Consider the following 18,293-nt stretch of genomic DNA (forward strand, 5'->3'; position numbering starts at 1 on the left):
GTTGAACTATTAAATAAAGGCACACTGAGTTTTAAAGTTTGATTCTTTCCAAAAACACATTTGCTTATGTATAAATAACGGCACTTTAAAAAAGAGTTGCCATAATTAATAAAAATTACCCGAAGTTGCCTGATTTTATATGCCATGTGCCAATACTTTTGTTTCGCTATTATTAGCACTTTTTTCTTTTATAATTACTATTAAATAAATATAAGAGATAATTAAATGAATTAAGACCAATATAATTGATAATTACTCGTCCTATCTAAGGACTTTTTTTTTGGAATCAAAACATATTTTATAAGTGGTAAAAAACGATGCTAAAGTCATCTTGCTGTGCCAATACTTTTGTTTGTCACTGTACATGCTTGTGTGCTTTGATATAAAACATGTATACAGAAAATATACATATGTACATATGTATGTATGTATATAAACTATATGCAGTCGTTTGCGCATTGTAAATATACGAATCTGTAAGCATACATTTTTAAACATTGAAATTAACATATTTTTTCCCATTCTCTCTAACAACTACTCAGTTCTGTTATTGTCGTGCCCCTGATGTTAAGTGGTGAAACGCGCTAATAATTTTACGTGGTGAAACGCACTCATCCAAAACAGTAAATATCCCAAAATTGAAATATCCCTAAATTTTTGATATCGTGAACCTTCTCTATAAATATACGTTCTCTGGTAATACTCTTGTTGCGAAATTAAGTGAAATTGTTGGCACTARCAATTTTCATATAGTGCCTTTGAAAAAGTCCTACACTGAAAAAAGTTTCATGGAAATCGTTAAATTTTTGTCCAATAAAAACAAAAATTATTCTTCATATCAACTGAAGAGCTCTAAGGGCCTAGTTGTTGTAATCAAGGGTATAGAGTCCGCCGTATACTCTAGTGAARTCAAGGAAGCATTGGAAGAATGCGGTTTTGGAATTAAAACAGTTGTAAATATATTTAATAGAAACAAAGTATCACAGCCAATGTTTAAAACTGAATTGTTCCGGAACTCAAATCAATTTAAGAAAAATTAAACACATTCAATATATAATATGAAATATTTGTTGCGTCGTAGAGTAACTGTGGAAGAACCCCATAAAAGAAACGGTACGGTACCATGTACTAACTGCCAAGAATATGGGCATACTAAATCATATTGCACTCTACGCAGTGTTTATGTGGTGATTTACACCCACTTCTAAATTCAACCTTAAGAAAGATGAATTAAATGAAATAGCAGCAATTGACACAATTTATGTCTACAATGCAAAACATGATCCAAGATTTAATAAAATCACAAAATCAAATGCTGCAAAAATTATTAAGTAAAAAATGAGCTTACTAAATATATGTATATGGAATGCTAACGGTGCTAACCAACATAAATTAGAGATTATCAGATTTCTGTCTGAAAATTATATAGATGTAATGCTTATTTCTCACTCATCTAACAAATAAAAACAATTATACCGGGATTTAGACTATATGTTACAAATCATACGGATGGAAAAGCGCATGGTGGCACGGCAGTGTTGATTAGAAATCGTATAAACTACTCTGCTCTAGAATCTCATGCTAAACCACAGTTACAAGTTACAACAATATCACTAAAAAATCGGGGTTGTGACTTAAACCTTACGGCTTTATACTGTCCACCTCATTTTAAAATTACAGAAATCAAATTTAAAGACTTGTTTGGAACACTAGGTCAAAGATTTCTAGCAGGTGGGATTATTAACCCCAAAGGACGAAAGATGTATCAAACTAGGCGCAATAACCTTGAAATGATATCTCCTGGTAAGCCGACATATTGGCCTAGTGATCGTAAGCAAATACCAGATTTAATTGATTTTGCTGTAATCCAAAAATTGCACATAATAGCTGATACCTGTACTGATTTATCTTCTGATCACTCTCCTGTAATAATACAGTTATGTAAAACACCCATATTCGTTAATCCAAAAGTGGGTCTAACTTATTATAAAACGAATTGGCTAAAATATAAAAAATACGTCAGCAGCCACATTAATATTGAGTACAAAATAAATACAGGAAGAGATATTGACGAAAGCATAAGAGAAATAAATGATATAATAACCAGCGCAGCTGTCTTAGCAACACCAAACAAAAGCTATAATCCGCTTGGTTTCAGAAAAATCTCTTATAGAAAAATAGAAGTGCTTGTAAATGAAAAAAGGCGTGCAATACGTAAACGTAAATTTAAAAAAGCGCTTAAACCTAAGGAAGAATTGAACACCGAAATGTATATAAAGAAGCTGAGTCCAAATTCAAACAAGCAAAATTCCCTTTGGAAAGCCCAAAAGTTCACCAACTGACTCCAACATGCCTATACGAGACGTGGATGGAAATTGGGCTCGAAGAAAAGGCTAATTGTTTTGCGAATGACCTAGAAAAGGTATTTAAACCCAATTTGCCAAAGAACAACTTTAAGCTGTCAATCTCACCCAACACAGCTAAAGAGTCGCCCGCCTCTTTTAAGACTTCACCTTCTAAAATTAATGGAATCATCAAAGAACTTAATTAAAAAAAAAGTCGGCGGGACATGATAATGTTTCCCCAAAAATGGTAATTGAGTTACCAATTACTGCTGTAGAGGTGCTCTCTTTACTCTTCAATGCAATTCTTAGTTTCGGATATTATCCAATTTCGTGGAAAAAGTCGCAGATTATCTTGATAGAAAAACCTGGGAAAGACTTAACACAGCCGTCTTTATACAGACCAATCAGTCTTCTACCCTGTCTTTCAAAAGTATTTGAAAAAGTATTACTATCAAAGATGCCTTCTTTCTTCCATGAAAATCATACAATACCAAATGCATCAATTCGGTTTTGGTGCGAAACATAGCGCAATAGAACAAGTAAATAGAATTAATAACTAGATAAGGAAAGCATTTGAGCACAGGGAGTACTGTTCAGCAATATTTCTAGATGCAGCTCAGGCTTTTGATAAGGTATGGAACGAAGGTCTTTTATACAAGATAAAAAAAATTATACCTTTAGAATTATATAAAACATTGGAGTCTTATTTAAAAAATAGTAAATTTATGGTAAAAGTTGGAGATTTCATATCTGATGAACGACAGATAAGGGCTGGTGTACACCAGGGCAGTGTTTTAGGCCTAACACTATACATCATATATAAAGAGAACTTCCAACAGCTAATAATGTATTATCTTCAACGATTGACAACGACACAGCTATAGTGAGCCGTAACAAATGCCATATTTTAGCATCAAGAATATTACAGAGCGAACTGGCGTATAAATGTGAATGAACAGAAGTGTAAGCATATTACATTTTCACTAATTTCAAAGATGTGCTCGGCAGTAAAAATAAACAATATGGAGAGAACACCTCTCTAGTAAAATAACATGTATGAAGATAGAGCTGTAAATTTAAATTGGCTTTTAAATAAAAACTCCAAACTTAGCCTAGACAACAATGTGCCTTTATATAATGCGGTGATAAAGCCGATTCGGATGTATGGCATTTAACTGTGGAGTACGACCTGTGCAACTAATATTAATATATTCCAAGGGTTTCAATTAAAAATGCTTAGAATAATCACGTGTTCACCATGGTACACGCGTAACGAAAAGATCCATAAAGACCTCGGTGTCCTTATGGTAAAAAACGAAGTAGAAACCAGCAGAATATATATGTAAACTCCGAGTTTTGGTGATCCCTTTGGCTAATGCTTTGGTATATTCCTGCAATCAAACACGACTTAAAAGAAAAGATATGACTGCGTATTAAAGAGCGACGTATCACCAAAACAGTTTAATCACTTTAATAACTTATTGTTAGGCTTTAAGAAAAACAGACACAATAAATAAAATAATTTTGGAAAAAAAAATTACATGCTTATATTCATGACAAATACATATCTATGTTGCCATATATTTTTGTGAAAAAATATTCAAAAAAATTTCCGTACTAATTTTTTTCATTCATTTAAGTTATATATCGTATATAATTTAATAAATATAGATAGATAGTTCTTTGTGCCGAACTTTTTCCTGCTTGAAAAATATAACCCTAGTCGGTCCAACACCGGGGTGTTCAGTGTGGCAGCACTAATATTTGTAATAAATGTAAAGTCACAAATTTTTAAAACTGCAAACTACAAGCATACATACATACATAATACGCACAAAGTTTATTTTCTTTGTTTATTCTCTCTGTATCTTCTAATATGGATCATTCACAATGCGTAACTAGCTGTCAGAGTTACTTAAAGAAATAATGTATTTTTTTACTTTAGAGCTGGATAAAAACCTTAAAGGTACATATTTTCACTTATCAAATAATAATAGGATATTTAACTATTAAGTAATTCTCCCACTTTATTGTAAATGTCAGTATTCGTTGTTTTATCACCTTCAGGCATTGGTAAATCGTTCACTTTTTTTGACACATCCCGCCGGCGGACTCGTCGCAATGCCATGACTATTTGTTCCAAACATAACCATTAATGTCTTCAAAGCCTTCGCGTTGGTGAACTAAAGCAAACACTTGAAAATATGTTAATCAATTTTCGGGAAGATTAGATTTCCAGCAATTAATTGCTCGTCTGCTAATGCTGTACAAAATGCTACAAAAAGTTCTTCCATTTGTTGCTCAAAGGCTTCCCCAACATTTTGTGAATATTTTTTTTATTATGTATTCACTATTAGCGATTGGAAGGATTGAAGTGACTGTAGAAATTTTTCTTTGTTGTTACTTTGTTTATATAGTCCATTAAACGAACAATTAACATAATTGTACTAGTTTTGGACGAATAATCCATTTTTCTGAAAGTATCGCAAATGTTGAAAAAAGTTATGTGCAATTTGTTTACACCTACTTAAATCAATTTAGTGAGTGTGTTTCGTCTGTGTGAAAAGCACCCATACAAGCATCTCGATGGTATTTATTTAAAGCCTCCATACGACAACTTTCGGAACACTATTGAACTTTATAATTGAGACATTGTGCAAACTGTGGCCACTATGGTATTGTTGGATCGTACTCTGGCAAAGGCACTAGAAATACTCTGTTATTTACCAGGCGAAGCGCATTTGCTACAACTGACGAATTAAAAAAAAAAAAAAAAAAAAAAAACCAAGCCTTGTTCCTCAATAAATTCTTTAGGAACAACATATAACCAAGTACTTACATAAATACAACGGCAATGTTACATTGTTTGACGACACCTCGAGTAATCGCACCGGCTTCCCCAACACAATTTCAGAATTTTATAATAAATATTAGCAATATTATATTGCTACCACAAAATAAATTTAGCTTAGACTCAATAAATTCAATAAATAATTTTTCATTAGCTGAGAAAGCTAAATATGTAGTAAAAGCCTTTTTACAAAAATTTTAAAAAATATAATAATTCAAAAATACAATGAATCAATTAAACTTACATACACTTAGTTCTATTAAATTACGACATGTTTATTTGTTTTAAAATTAATAAATTTTGTGTTTTCTTTATCCATTTCAAAAGATGTATATTTAACAATACATATAGCATATGAAAATATTTTTTTCTACACAAATAAAAAAAATTGATGCTAAAGCTTAAAATGCGCCTAATTCATATCAAAATAGTATACACAAATGAATATTTATATAATGCAAAAGTAATTACAATAGTTTTAGCGGTTTTTGGCATTTTGTTGCAATTATTGCCCCTAGACGTCGACGCATGATCAATTTATAGTATTATTTTCGGCGGTTTTGACCCACTATTAGCCTTATTTTGATGAAATTCGATGTTTTCGAATACTGTTTCCAAAAAGTTCTAGATATTTCGAATAAGATTAATGTTTGATGATTGCGGGACTTAATGAGTTTTTTTTTAATTCCACAACAACCATTCACGTACAAGATACAATGTATATTTTGGGTCGGTATCTTGATGGAAATTGATTTTGCTGTTAACAGCCGATTTAACTCGGTACAAGTCAGTAGTGCGTTACGTTTTTGAAAAGTTTGGTTTTTCTAACCACATTTCGCACAAATCGTTGCGAATTTTGGAAAAGGCTTACGGTAATTCAGTTTTATCAAAAACAATAGCCTACGAGCGGTTCAAAGTCGTTGAAGGCATGCCTTGTTTTGGACGACCTTCGACCTTTTCCACTGTTGAAAATATTAAACGGGGGAAGGAAAGTCGTCTTGCAAGTGTTAGAGAGATGGCAAGAGAACCCGACGTCCGCTCCATTGATTTTGGTTGATATTTTGAGTATAAAACGCGTTCTTGCTCGACGCGTCCCGATAAAGCTGAATTTTTTTCAAAACATTTCCGTAAACAAGTCTCTATGGACTTTCATGATCGTACGAATTCCAATGCCACATTATTGGAAAGTATTAACTGCAAATTAAGGGTTAATGAGTTTGACACCCAAACAAGTCAACAATCATCGGAATGGAAGTAAAAAGAACCGCTCAAAAATCAAGGTTATTCTCATTGCTCTTTTTCGATATTCATTTTTGGTGCATTATGCATTTGTTCCGGAGGTATAAATCGCATCGAGCCACGATTGTGACCGAATTTAAAGCCAAAACCGCAATGAATACCATTGATCAACTACGGTACTCACCAGATTTGATCTTATTTGGTTCCCGAAAAAACCATTTATTCTGTTGTTTTTTTCCTTAAAGTCCTGTTTACTTTGTAACGCACCTTGTATAGCACAATTTCATATTCCACCTGATTTTATTATTTTCAGTGCACAAATCCAGAAGCAATTCATATAACGGGATTAAAATTTGCACGAATAATGCCTTTGGTGTATGCCACCTTATGAGAAAAAAATGTTCAAATTCAATTAAAACTGTTGAAGCCCCTAGCTACCAAATATTTGGACCCTAGTACCCATATTTGATTTTTGATCGGCCAATATCGGTGTTAGATATATAATTGAAATTCAGAGAAAATACTTCTCTGATAATGGTATGTTATTAAAAATGGATTGAATTGAACCAATATTTCTTTAGCCCCCATATATCTAATAAAAAGATACTCGAACTTCTGGATGTCTTTGTGCCTCATATATCGGCCAATATATAGTTATCTCAATGAAAATGAGAGAGCATGTTTTAAATATAATATAACAGTATATGTTTGTGCCTAAAATATATTAATTTGAGCGAAAACTCGACGTACCCCCATATAAATAATAACAGGACTTTTGAAATTCCGCCTGACTTTACTCTATATGATTAGTTTTTTAGTAAATAACAAGTTTATGCGAATCCGTAGTATGATGTATTGGGAAAAATAGATAAAATCTGGTCGATTCTAGCCCATATACTGTATATAATGACTTCCGTTTTTCTAGCAAACCTTGTGTGTCTGTCAGTGAATGAGTTATATACAGTATATGTATATATACTACTACTGCTTTAATACCATAAAGTATTTCCCTGGCGTTTTCTTTTGTAAGTTGCAAGAATATAAAATGTGCGGTTGCACCCGAATTGTACGAACACCTAAAGGTACTTCCTCGACTTTGAACCTTGCCAGTTTCAAGAGTATGAAATGTTCGAACTTTGCTCTTCCCTAATTTTTAACACTACGCTTTGTCAAAACATGAAAACATTGCATTGTTTGCACCTCTGATAGTTGTAAATTTAAAGATTGTTCAACTGCACCCAAAATCGGACATTATATAATATATGCATATTTTTGCATCATTTAAAAATGTATATACTAATGAAATATATTTAAAACAGACTTATTGGAGGGCAACGCATCCGGAAATAAGTGTCGTTGGCTCTATTCCCAAATCAATGATTGTACAGAACTCATCACCAATGGCAGATCAAAATAGATTTAATTCAACATCCACAGGTAAATGTATATTGAATGATTAATACATACTGATTTATTTTAAGCATTAATAGTTGACAAATGAGAATTTGTTGGGACATAAATAACATTTTTTAATTTCTAAGAAAAAGCCATACGCAACTGAAATGTCAGATGAGAAGCGTGAATAGATTAAACGAATGAGTCAATCTGACAGGAAAGTTGTCCAAACTGTTTTTTCTTAAAGAGGCATAGATCATGACACTATAGTGTCGCGAAGACTAGTGGTCGTATAGGTAGCATTGACGACAGCAGCAAACGGTGCAATCAGTAGCCAGTATTCAATATTAATATGAATTGCATGGGACTTGACCTAGATGTGACTAAACAACGTGTGCATCAAATAATAAGAAAAGATGCGTGCCTTCCGCTTTCAGAAGCCGCTACAACTACTGCTTCTAAGGTCATTCTCTTACGTAATCCGATGTGAGATTATAGCGTTAATTGTTGTCTGGTTATCGACGTATATACTTATCCTTTTTATGTTGTTTCTTGCATTTTTAGCTATCTCCCCCGCTTTACAAACTGCAAAGACTTCCGCCTGGAAGATACTGCAGTATTCCGTATTAGTGGATCGCCTGAAGTCTAGCTCCGAGCTATAGATTTCGGCAAATGTATAGATGTTGTGAGAAGATACTGTGTTGCAGGATCCTGCGTGTGTGTCATTTGCAACCTTTTCTCCCAAACAAAGTGTGTGGTTACGTACTTTCTGTCGCAATGTTAATTGGTGGTAGATTGCGAAGCCTTTCTGGTGCCGTAGTTGGAGTGGTTCTTAGCGCTCCCGTTATGCAGAGAAATCACCGTGTCCATGCCGCTGTGTAACACCATTGCGTAAGGCATTGTGATAGGTTCCAAGTACACTCGTATCATTTTCTTACATGCGTATAGGACAACAGTGGCCTTTTTCACTCTCTCTTCCACATAAAGTTTCCATAATAAGAAAAGATGTATTGCTCAAATAAGAATATCGATTGCCTAAAGCAACGTCATAAACATGCAAATTGTATTTTATGAAAAATATATATTTTGGGCCGAAGAATTCCAGTAATGAAAAMRAATTTAATTTGGACARACCATATGGTTTTCATAGRTACTAAAGGTTGCTGGTTCACTCATGATATGGGCAGTTGCTTAACTCCCGGAAAATTGTATTGCTGAAGTGGCCTGTCTAGTCTTGATTTGAATCCGATCGACGATCTGTGGAGAATTAGTTAAAGCAAAATTTATGAAATTTTCAAGCAATGTGACAACCTTAAGCTACTAAGCTAAACTTGCAATTTTAACCAAAGGGGATGTTCATATGTGCGTGCTAAAAAACTAGWGCAGCCAAARCTTCATCGTGTCCAATTGGTTAAAATACATAAGGGTATCACAATCCCTTATTAAAAAATTAAATACTATTTGTATTTTTATAAATAAAACGATATATTGTTATATTGAAATATTATTTTGCACATATARATATTTCATATGTAAATTACAGAAATGATTAGTTTTTTAATTAATAAAGGTATTTAATATAATTTAGCTGTTTAATGTTTAATTTTTAACTATTGGCAGGTTCTTACTTCAGCACTTTAARTTTTTTTAAAGAAAACAGCAAGTGCAGAAATCGCAAAGTGCATATTTAGGATAAATTAAGTTAACAGGTGAATCCTTCTAAACTTCTAAATACTGGATCATAAGACCCTTACAGATCCACAAAGCACTTTGAGCCAATTACAAATTGGTGAAGAAGGCAATGGCAAAGAAGTTCCTGGATATTCCCACCCCACCCTTCTCTTATAACTTTGACAACTAGGGTCTGCATAAATGCCTATTGGATAGTGTCCAGTCAGAACTTCTACAATTGCGGAAAGATGAGCCACTAACTCAGTAGACCTCTTCCATTTTACTCTAGATCAAAAGCGCCTTGTAATCGCACAGTCTACCAGCGTCAAAGGTCCGGTGTTAGAGCACAAGACGCTAGTGGAGATGGAACTTCATCCCCGCCTTTCCGATGTGAGCTGGGCAGAGTGTTCACTTACGCTCGCTCACCGGGTTTGCAGTTACCAATGATTCCGTTGGACTAGCCACGCAAACGAGCCTGATGTTGAATCACCTTGATGATCTTTTTTATAAGGACAGACACTCCTTGATTAGCTTTGAACTCACAGTTACCGAGCTCTGCTGCCGTAGTGAATGCTCGTCTCACTGCAAGATGATGTATTTCTTAGCAGTACGTCTAACGCAATCTTGATAGCAGCCGCTTCTGTCTAAAAATTACAACTGTGATCCGGTAGCTTACAGCTAAGATTGACAGAGAGTTTCGTAGAGAAAAACCACAGTGCACTGGAATTGCCGATGAACTCGCATTCTTCGTACAGGTCAGGAAGCAGCACTTTTGATAGGTTCTGCATCATGATCGGAAAAATTTCGTCCATATCTGGAGATTCAAACGGTTCTAAGCCGTAGATTGCTTAAAATATTTTGTCTTTCATCATGATATCTACAGGAATGTACTCTATTGCGCACCAACACGTGGGGTTTCGCGGGTGGATTGTCCCTCTTGCGACCTCTGCCGCGTAAACGAAGATTGAAGCTCGTTAGGCCCCTTTTTTCCCAGGTGCGCGCTACTTAACATTCTTCTGGTTCACTCAAGTTTACAAGCGTGCTGCTCAAATCCTAGTAAGCCTATTTTCCACCGTAGCGCTTCCAATTTTGGATACAAATCGACGGTCTGACTAGCTTTTTAGCTGCGGTTTCCCAATTACTCAAAGGGCCTTAACACTTTCTGGGGACCCCGTGTCCCCATGAACTTAAAAGATGTTCCTCTACTAGTGCTGGAAATTCTGCTTCGCACTTCCTTGACGTCTGTCGGTAACTTTCTACCAACTCCCCCAATGTTGTCTCAGATATGAGACCAAGGCGAGGGTTGACGTACGCCTTAATGAGGCAATTCCTTCAGAGTCGATCAGTGCAAAGAAAGACTCGTCTCTACCTACCTCATCAACTTCATAATGACTCGAAGGGAACGTATAATATAATATAATTAGATACAAATTTGATTGGAATACTTTCACGATTTCGTCGAACCATAAATATTTAATTCTTTCGCAATATTTGTACACTCTTACAGTTTTGCCTACTTAACGGATGTTTAGCGAGAAATAAATCTATATAGTTATTAATATATAAATTACCAGAATGACGAATAGAGTTGAAAACCTGGTGACCGTCTGTTCGTTCGTCCATTTGTCTGTGGAAGCTTTGTACACGTGTTCTTTGCCAAAAAAGGGTGCGGTAAAGCAAATGAGCCAAAAATAATAATGATCAATATGAATTCTCTACTCTCTCCATATCGCAGATCTACGTGTATACCAAATAGCAGATTTTTGGCAGATATTGTATTTTGCTTATGCCCACTGTTTTAATTGTCACAAATAGTACAAACCAACTGGTGAGTCCTCGATTTTAGTTGTACCTAGTATTGTTATAAATTCTGTTACAAAGTTTACAATGCAAATTCGAAAAAAAAGTTGTCGTTATCATACTCCGAAAGAAGATATATTAAGTTCAATCAACATGATGAGCTGAGATGATTAAGTCTGCTCATCTGTCTGAGCAGTCTCTCAGTTTTTTAAATATCTATTTGAAATTTTGCACAACTCCTTTTGTGTTCAGGAAGGTGATCATTTGCCGGAATCGCCGATATCGGATCATTTTAGCATTTAGCTTCCATACAAACCGACCATGAGTTATTGGCCAAGGCAATGGAGCCACTTCTGAAGAAATTGTTCAGAACGGATCACTATACATATAGCTGCAATACGAACTGAAGGACCGGAAACAAGTGCTTATATGTAAAGCCTTTTCATTTGAAGAGATATTTCCAAGATATTTGGTATGGGTAATTGTCCGAACTTAATGGTTTTCTCGTGTTATTTCTGATCATTTGTATGAATTGTTTATTCATAAATAATAGTCAGTTTATTGTTTGTTTTTGCTTATTGACATTGCGGTGGTGAGCTAAAAAAAAATTGTATTGCAGTGATATCCCAACGTCTATAGCTAATGATAGAAGGAGAAATGCTCGCGTAGTTTGACTCAAATAAGCTATATTCCTAAATAACTGCCGTCGGTCCACTGGTCATCTTCTGACAAGTATTCTTTTTACAGAAGAAAAAATGTTGAAGAAGATTAATAAGCAAAACTACAAAATCTTGCAAATACTTCCAAAGACGTAAAAAATGGGTTCTACGTCATATATAGCTTCTTACTCCAGTCATTATAGTAAGTTCACCTCGGAATTCGAGATACCCAGCTGTAAGTCTGTAAATATTGTATATTGACATCCTAAAAGTTGTCTCAAAACCTACATATGGTAGATACACCCTACCTGCACTATCTGTAATGGTATGCTGGCCAGTTTTTTTTGTTAAGGCGTGTATGAACTTTCAACAAAGCTAGAAATTCATAAAATTTCCTCAATTTAAACAAATTAGATCCGCACCACTATGACATTTTCTTGAGGACATCCTGTTTTAAAATATTTTGAACTTCAAATCATTGATTTATTAAACAGGGGGCGTAAAACGTAAACAGTTTTTAAACAAACTCTGTATTCTGCATTTAGTTTTCACTCGGTATGTAGAGAGCAGTCACTTTTGATTGTTTTTTTTTTTTGTTAAACTTAACGATTTAAAGATTTGTGAAAGTTAGGAATAATTGATTTTTGCGGGCAAATCTTCAATAAAAGCAATTAATATAATTTGAAGCAATTAATTATTTTTAATAAATTTTATTTTTTAAGGTATTCAATACTGCTTATAGGTAACATAATTTCGTAGCCACACACATACTAACGTACATATACAATAACCGCTATCGGATGTCTCTCAAGAATCGGACCAGACGTTGACGTTGAAAAATTGGCACACGTTGAAGCGTTAAAACACGGGCGATTATCGAATGGGGGTCTTCCCGGCCTGTCCAATCTTTTTTGGTCAGGTGGGTGATGAAACACGATGTTTGAAGTGTTAGTGTGTAGTGTCGTTGGTAAGTTGTATGACATGTTATGGTTTTGTTTGGTGAGCGATGTGGTATGTTGTAATATATTGTGTGGAGTTGCGTATTGTGATGCTATAAACTGTGTGTGATGAATGTTGCAGTGAGATGAATGAGGTGCGAAATGTCACGGGGTCAGAAGTAGAATAAACACCCCGGCCCCCTAGGCGATTTAGTAGCTTAGAAGTCTATTCCGCTTTTGTAGGGTGCTCACATTAACGTTGAATCTCAGTAGCGGATACCTCAGGATTGCTTGGGACGATGAACTTTTCTGCGTTGAACAGCGTCAATGGATTCACTCGTTGAGGTAAGGTAGAGGGGAGGTGGCTGCCAAGCAAGTCATACAGTGGCCGTGGGGTCTAGCGATCTGTTGGCCTGAGCGGGCTTCATAGTCTTGAAGATCGTGTACATCTTCAAGACGTGTGGACGATGGCGTAGGCTGCATTGTGGCGCTAGATATTCCTCAAAACACTCCGCGCGGTAGCGGATGCTGTAGGCGTAGTAATTGCGAACCTCACTCTTTAGGGATTACTACGGATACTTTTTACATCCAATTCTATTGGAATAGGAAWGTGTATGTTAAAATATGATTTTGCTGATAGTGTAAATTATCCTATTCGTTATATATGAATATATATGTTGGGTCACCGATTGCAAACCACTGCACACTTCAACCATATGTTTTTATATATTTTTGCTATTTCTACTTCTTCTTATTTGCTTAACATTCAAGGTTAGCAGTAGGAGTCATTCAACTCAATGCAGTTAACAATTGTATTTGCATTGTGTTTGCTTGCGTTTGCTCTGTACACTTTACTAACGATATGTTTCGCTCACGCAATTACACGTATGTTTGTTTGTGCACATTAGTTAATCCTATTAGCATGTACTCAGTTTAATATGTAAGCAGCATATTACAACACTGCATTCCCATTTTTACATTGCTCTATAATAACTAAATTATATATGAAGAAGCAATAGCGTTAAGTAGGTAATTAGTTTTATGAACTGTTAGAAGTACATAACATATATATGTATTTATGAATTATCTGACCACCTTACAGTGGCGTTACTCGTCCCTTTGCTACAATTTCGCTGATACTTTTCGCTGTTTCGTAAATTTGCGCGATTAYAAAAAAGCTTTATAGCCCTACATTTTTTGGCGCCCAACGTGGGGCACGAGTAAGTTGTTTTCGTTGTTCGCATATCTTTTCGAAGTTTGGTGGTCAGTATTAGACTGCATCGTGGGACATCATCGTCAGTGGATCTTCACCATTGGACATCTTTACCATTGGACACATCAGCATCACTCGCACACAGCACAGCATATCTACTTGTCACCGCTACGTTTTGCTAGTACCACTTCGTCTAGGTGATATTCGCATATTTGTTGCTTCGCATATATATATATATAATAAGTAGGGATAACTGCAAGAATTGTTTTTCTGTAAATAATAAAATTTTTAATATTTTATAAAAACTTAATTATACTTAGACTAAAATAACAATATAGAATTTATCCTACCTGTAAATAATAAAAAAACAACATTCAATGTTAATTATTCACTATTGTTTTTTTGTCCCCTTTCTTTTTTAACAAATTAATTTTCTTATTCGAGTTACAACGATGTTAGAGGACTCGCAACGTTACACTGAATTCGCGTATGTGGCTCGTGGTTCACATCGGCCAGCGCGCAATATGCGCGACTTATGTGCTAATAATTTCTTACATCTCCCCCCTTAAAATAGAAATTTTGATACAAAATTTCAGTAGTAAATTACATATAAGATCAGGTTACACGTTATTTATATTTGGGATGTTCGGAGTCGGAATAAGTTTAGAGATATGAAATAAGTTTGATTCTGATTTCCTATGTCCTGTATCAATTTCATACATTGATGTTGATATTTTCTTTAAAATTTTGTATGGTCCAATTCTTAATTCATCTAATTTTCTTCGGTTTAATCGGTTTCCATTTTCAACATACACCAAGTCCCCAACATCAAAATTATAATCTTTCCTATTTTTATCATATAAACTTTTATTATAATTGTGGTTCCTTATGCTATTTTCAAGAGCCTTTATTCTATCATTTTCTAGGGCATTATCGTCTTCTCTAATTCTCAATTCTTTTGGTAATATTGCAGTATTTTCACCTTGTAATAAATATTTTGGACTGAACTTAGTGACTGTGTGTTCTGTTTCATTATATTTATCTACACAGTTGTGCGCAACAGTTGTCTATGCTAATTTATTATTTTCATCATTGATCGTGCATCTGACTTTATTGACTAAAGTTTCATTAAGTCTTTCATTCAGGCCGTTAGAAAACGGTGCATTTACTGCTGTGAAAATCATTGTAATATTATTTTTTTAGATAGTTTTTAAATTCTCTAGAATTGATACCTGGGTATTGATCTGTTAGAATCATTTGTATTTCGTGTTCTTTTAGCACGWTTCCTGTCAATTTTATAAAATCATTGGCATTTTGTGTTTTTGAYGTTAATATGTAAGCGAATCTTGTGAAATGATCAACAAGAAGATGTAGATATTTTTTTGTCGATCGTGAACCACGGAATCCACCTATGGTGTCTATGGAAACTATTTCGAGTGGTTATTTTGCGGGACCAAGATGACACATTAATCCAATTTTATCTTGTCCTCTTGACTTGTTTTTTATACAAATTTCGCACTCTTTACATATTTCTTTTATATGTTTTCAAATATTTTTCGCTGTATAATATGGTAAGACTTTTTTTTTCATTTGATTTACACCAATGTGACAGAAAGTTTTATGAATGTCTTTAATAAAGTTCTTACAAAATTCCTCTGACAGTAAAATTTTCTCTTTCTTACGAGTTTTTTTATAATATACATTATTTCTTATAACTAATCTATCCTTGTTAGAGATTATATCATGATTTTTCTTTTGATCATCAATAATGTCTTCTATTCTTATCAAATTCACAATTTTTAATTGTTCATAATCGTTTTCTTGCGGTTCTAACACTGGATTTCTACTCAAACAGTCTGCTTCTAAATTATCTTTGCTTGGGCGGTATATTATTTGAAAATCATATTGTGATAAGTAATAAGTGAGGTCACCTAACTCTTCATCTGTTCTAGCTTTGATATTCATTTTTTCGAGTGGTTTGTGGTCAGAAAATACTTTGAGTGATCTGTTTATAAGCCAGTATTGCCAGTATTTTACTGATTTTTTAATTGCTAAGCATTCTAGATAAATAGCTTTCTTTCTCTTTTGTGACTCATTTAATTTTTTTGAAAAATACGCTACTGGTTTTTCAGCTCCTATTCCTTGCAAACTTGCGTCTGTATATATATGTATTGGCAGGTCTGTATCAAAAATAGCTAACACAGGTTGTGTACAAAGGAAATTTTTCATGTAATCAAAAGCTTTTTGACAGTCGTCAGACCAATTGAATTTTTGTTCTTTTCGTAATAAATAAATAAATTAATTAATTTTGAAAAATATTTACAGTTTCCTGTTTTTATAACCAAATCATCAATCAATGGGAATGGTTGTGATTGAGGAACTACTATTTTATTCAAATCTCTAAAATCTATGCATATTCTTGATCTTTTATTTTCATCTCTTTTATATGCTAACGTAACTGGAGCAGCAAAAGGACTATATGATTCTTCTATTAGATTTCTTTTAAGTAACTGTGATATTTGTTCTTCTATTTCTTTTYTATCTTCAATTGTGCATCGATAAGGCCGTTTGCTACAATATTTATCAACTACCAGACATATTCTGGCTTCATAATCTTTCACAACGCCTATATCGTATTTATCTTTTGCAAATATATTCTTATATTTATCTATAAGATTCTGTATTATTTTCTCTCCATAATAATTCAAGTGATTTGTTAAAACATTAAAACTGTCCAAATTTACATGTTCATTGAAGTTTATTTCATGTGTATATTTCTTTATGGGATTAGATCTTTTCTGTTCTATTTGTAATTTTTCATTTTGAATAAATTTGAACTTCTGCATGCAATCCAATCCTGTCATAAAATCATATTTAAAGTTTTCACTATCAATTATGAATACATCAATATATTTTTCTATATCCAGTATTCTTGCTTTAATTTTTATCAGTTCTTCTGACTTGTACACACCATTAATTGTTCTTAAGTTAACTTTTTATTTCAAATCAGATCTCTTTTGTTTTAATTGAACTAATTTTGAATTTATTAATGAAACATTTGAGCCTGAATCATAAATAGCGCTTATCTTTAAAGTATCATTCAAAGTTATCTCAAGTCGAATTAATGGTGGGATTCTTAGTTTTTTGGATTATTATCACTTAATTCTACTTCTAAAACTGAATTATTGACATGTTTCATGGTTTTTTCCTCATTCTTGAACCAACATTTAGCTTCTGGATGGAATCGTGAACCTTTACCTTGGCTTTTGCATATTTTACATGGTACTTTCTCTGATTTTTCCTTATTGATATATTTCTTACTTTTAATTCCATCTGTACTCTTTTTCGGAACCAAATGTTCCAGTTTCCCTATTTCACTATATAACTCTCCCGTCTTTGTTAATTTTTCTCTGTCAATTCTATCAGCTATAAAATTCGGCAAACCAAGAGCAATCAGATCAATTAATGTCCCAATATCAATAGATTTTCTTACTTCTAATAACAATTTTTCTTTTTTTATTGCATATTCTAGAAGAGAACCAGTCTAAAATTTAAATTGCATTGCATATCTTATTGAAAACCATCCCTTATTTGCAAATGTATCACAAAAATTATTTCTCCAATCGACCCAATGTGCGTTAACAGTTAATTTCAAGAGAATGCAACTATACCAATCTGTAGCACCTTTCTCCATAAATGATTTTAAGAGTTCAATTCGTTTATCATCTTKAGTTACATCAAATCTTTCGCATTCTGTTTCAAAACTAGTCATCCGCTGAAATGCATTTGAATTCTTTCCATTGAATTTCTCAATCGTAAATTCTTTAGCTATTTTGCCGACATGTTTTTCTTCAGTTTTTTCTTGTCTTTTTTCAAGCAACTTTTCTAATACTTGTATCAATGATTGATTTGAACCATTTACAACATCATTACTTTCAGTATCTTCTTTTTCTTCTAAATATACATCTTTGAATTGTAAATTATTTTTTTCATCTAGATACACATTCTGCAATTCCTTAGTTAAATCAATCCAAACTTTCCTATATTGCCCTTTTTTACTTATCGATTTCTTTACCTTAGTAAATGCCGACGTTTTTCTCAATTCCTCGTGAAATGCTGAATCGAGGTAGTTGGGAGGCAATTCGAAAGTTCGGCCATCTGGAGTGGCAATGCTGGTTACGC

The 18,293-nt window shown here is 33.7% G+C and overlaps 1 protein-coding gene across 12 annotated transcripts in view; it reads left to right on the top strand.

The window, feature by feature from the left end:
* LOC108968753 (voltage-dependent L-type calcium channel subunit beta-2) overlaps nt 1–18,293 on the top strand; it is a 393,950-nt gene that overhangs the window by 198,807 nt on the left and 176,850 nt on the right. For all 12 annotated transcript variants that reach the window (XM_018932974.1, XM_018932982.1, XM_018932981.1 and 9 more), the window contains one exon: nt 7,755–7,872. In XM_018932974.1, coding sequence (XP_018788519.1) covers nt 7,755–7,872 — 118 coding nt within the window. The remainder of the gene's footprint in view (nt 1–7,754; nt 7,873–18,293) is intronic.

This window comes from Bactrocera latifrons, unplaced genomic scaffold (genome assembly GCF_001853355.1).
Source record: "Bactrocera latifrons isolate USDA-ARS-PBARC rearing strain unplaced genomic scaffold, ASM185335v1 scaffold_229, whole genome shotgun sequence".
NCBI lineage: Eukaryota > Metazoa > Arthropoda > Insecta > Diptera > Tephritidae > Bactrocera > Bactrocera latifrons.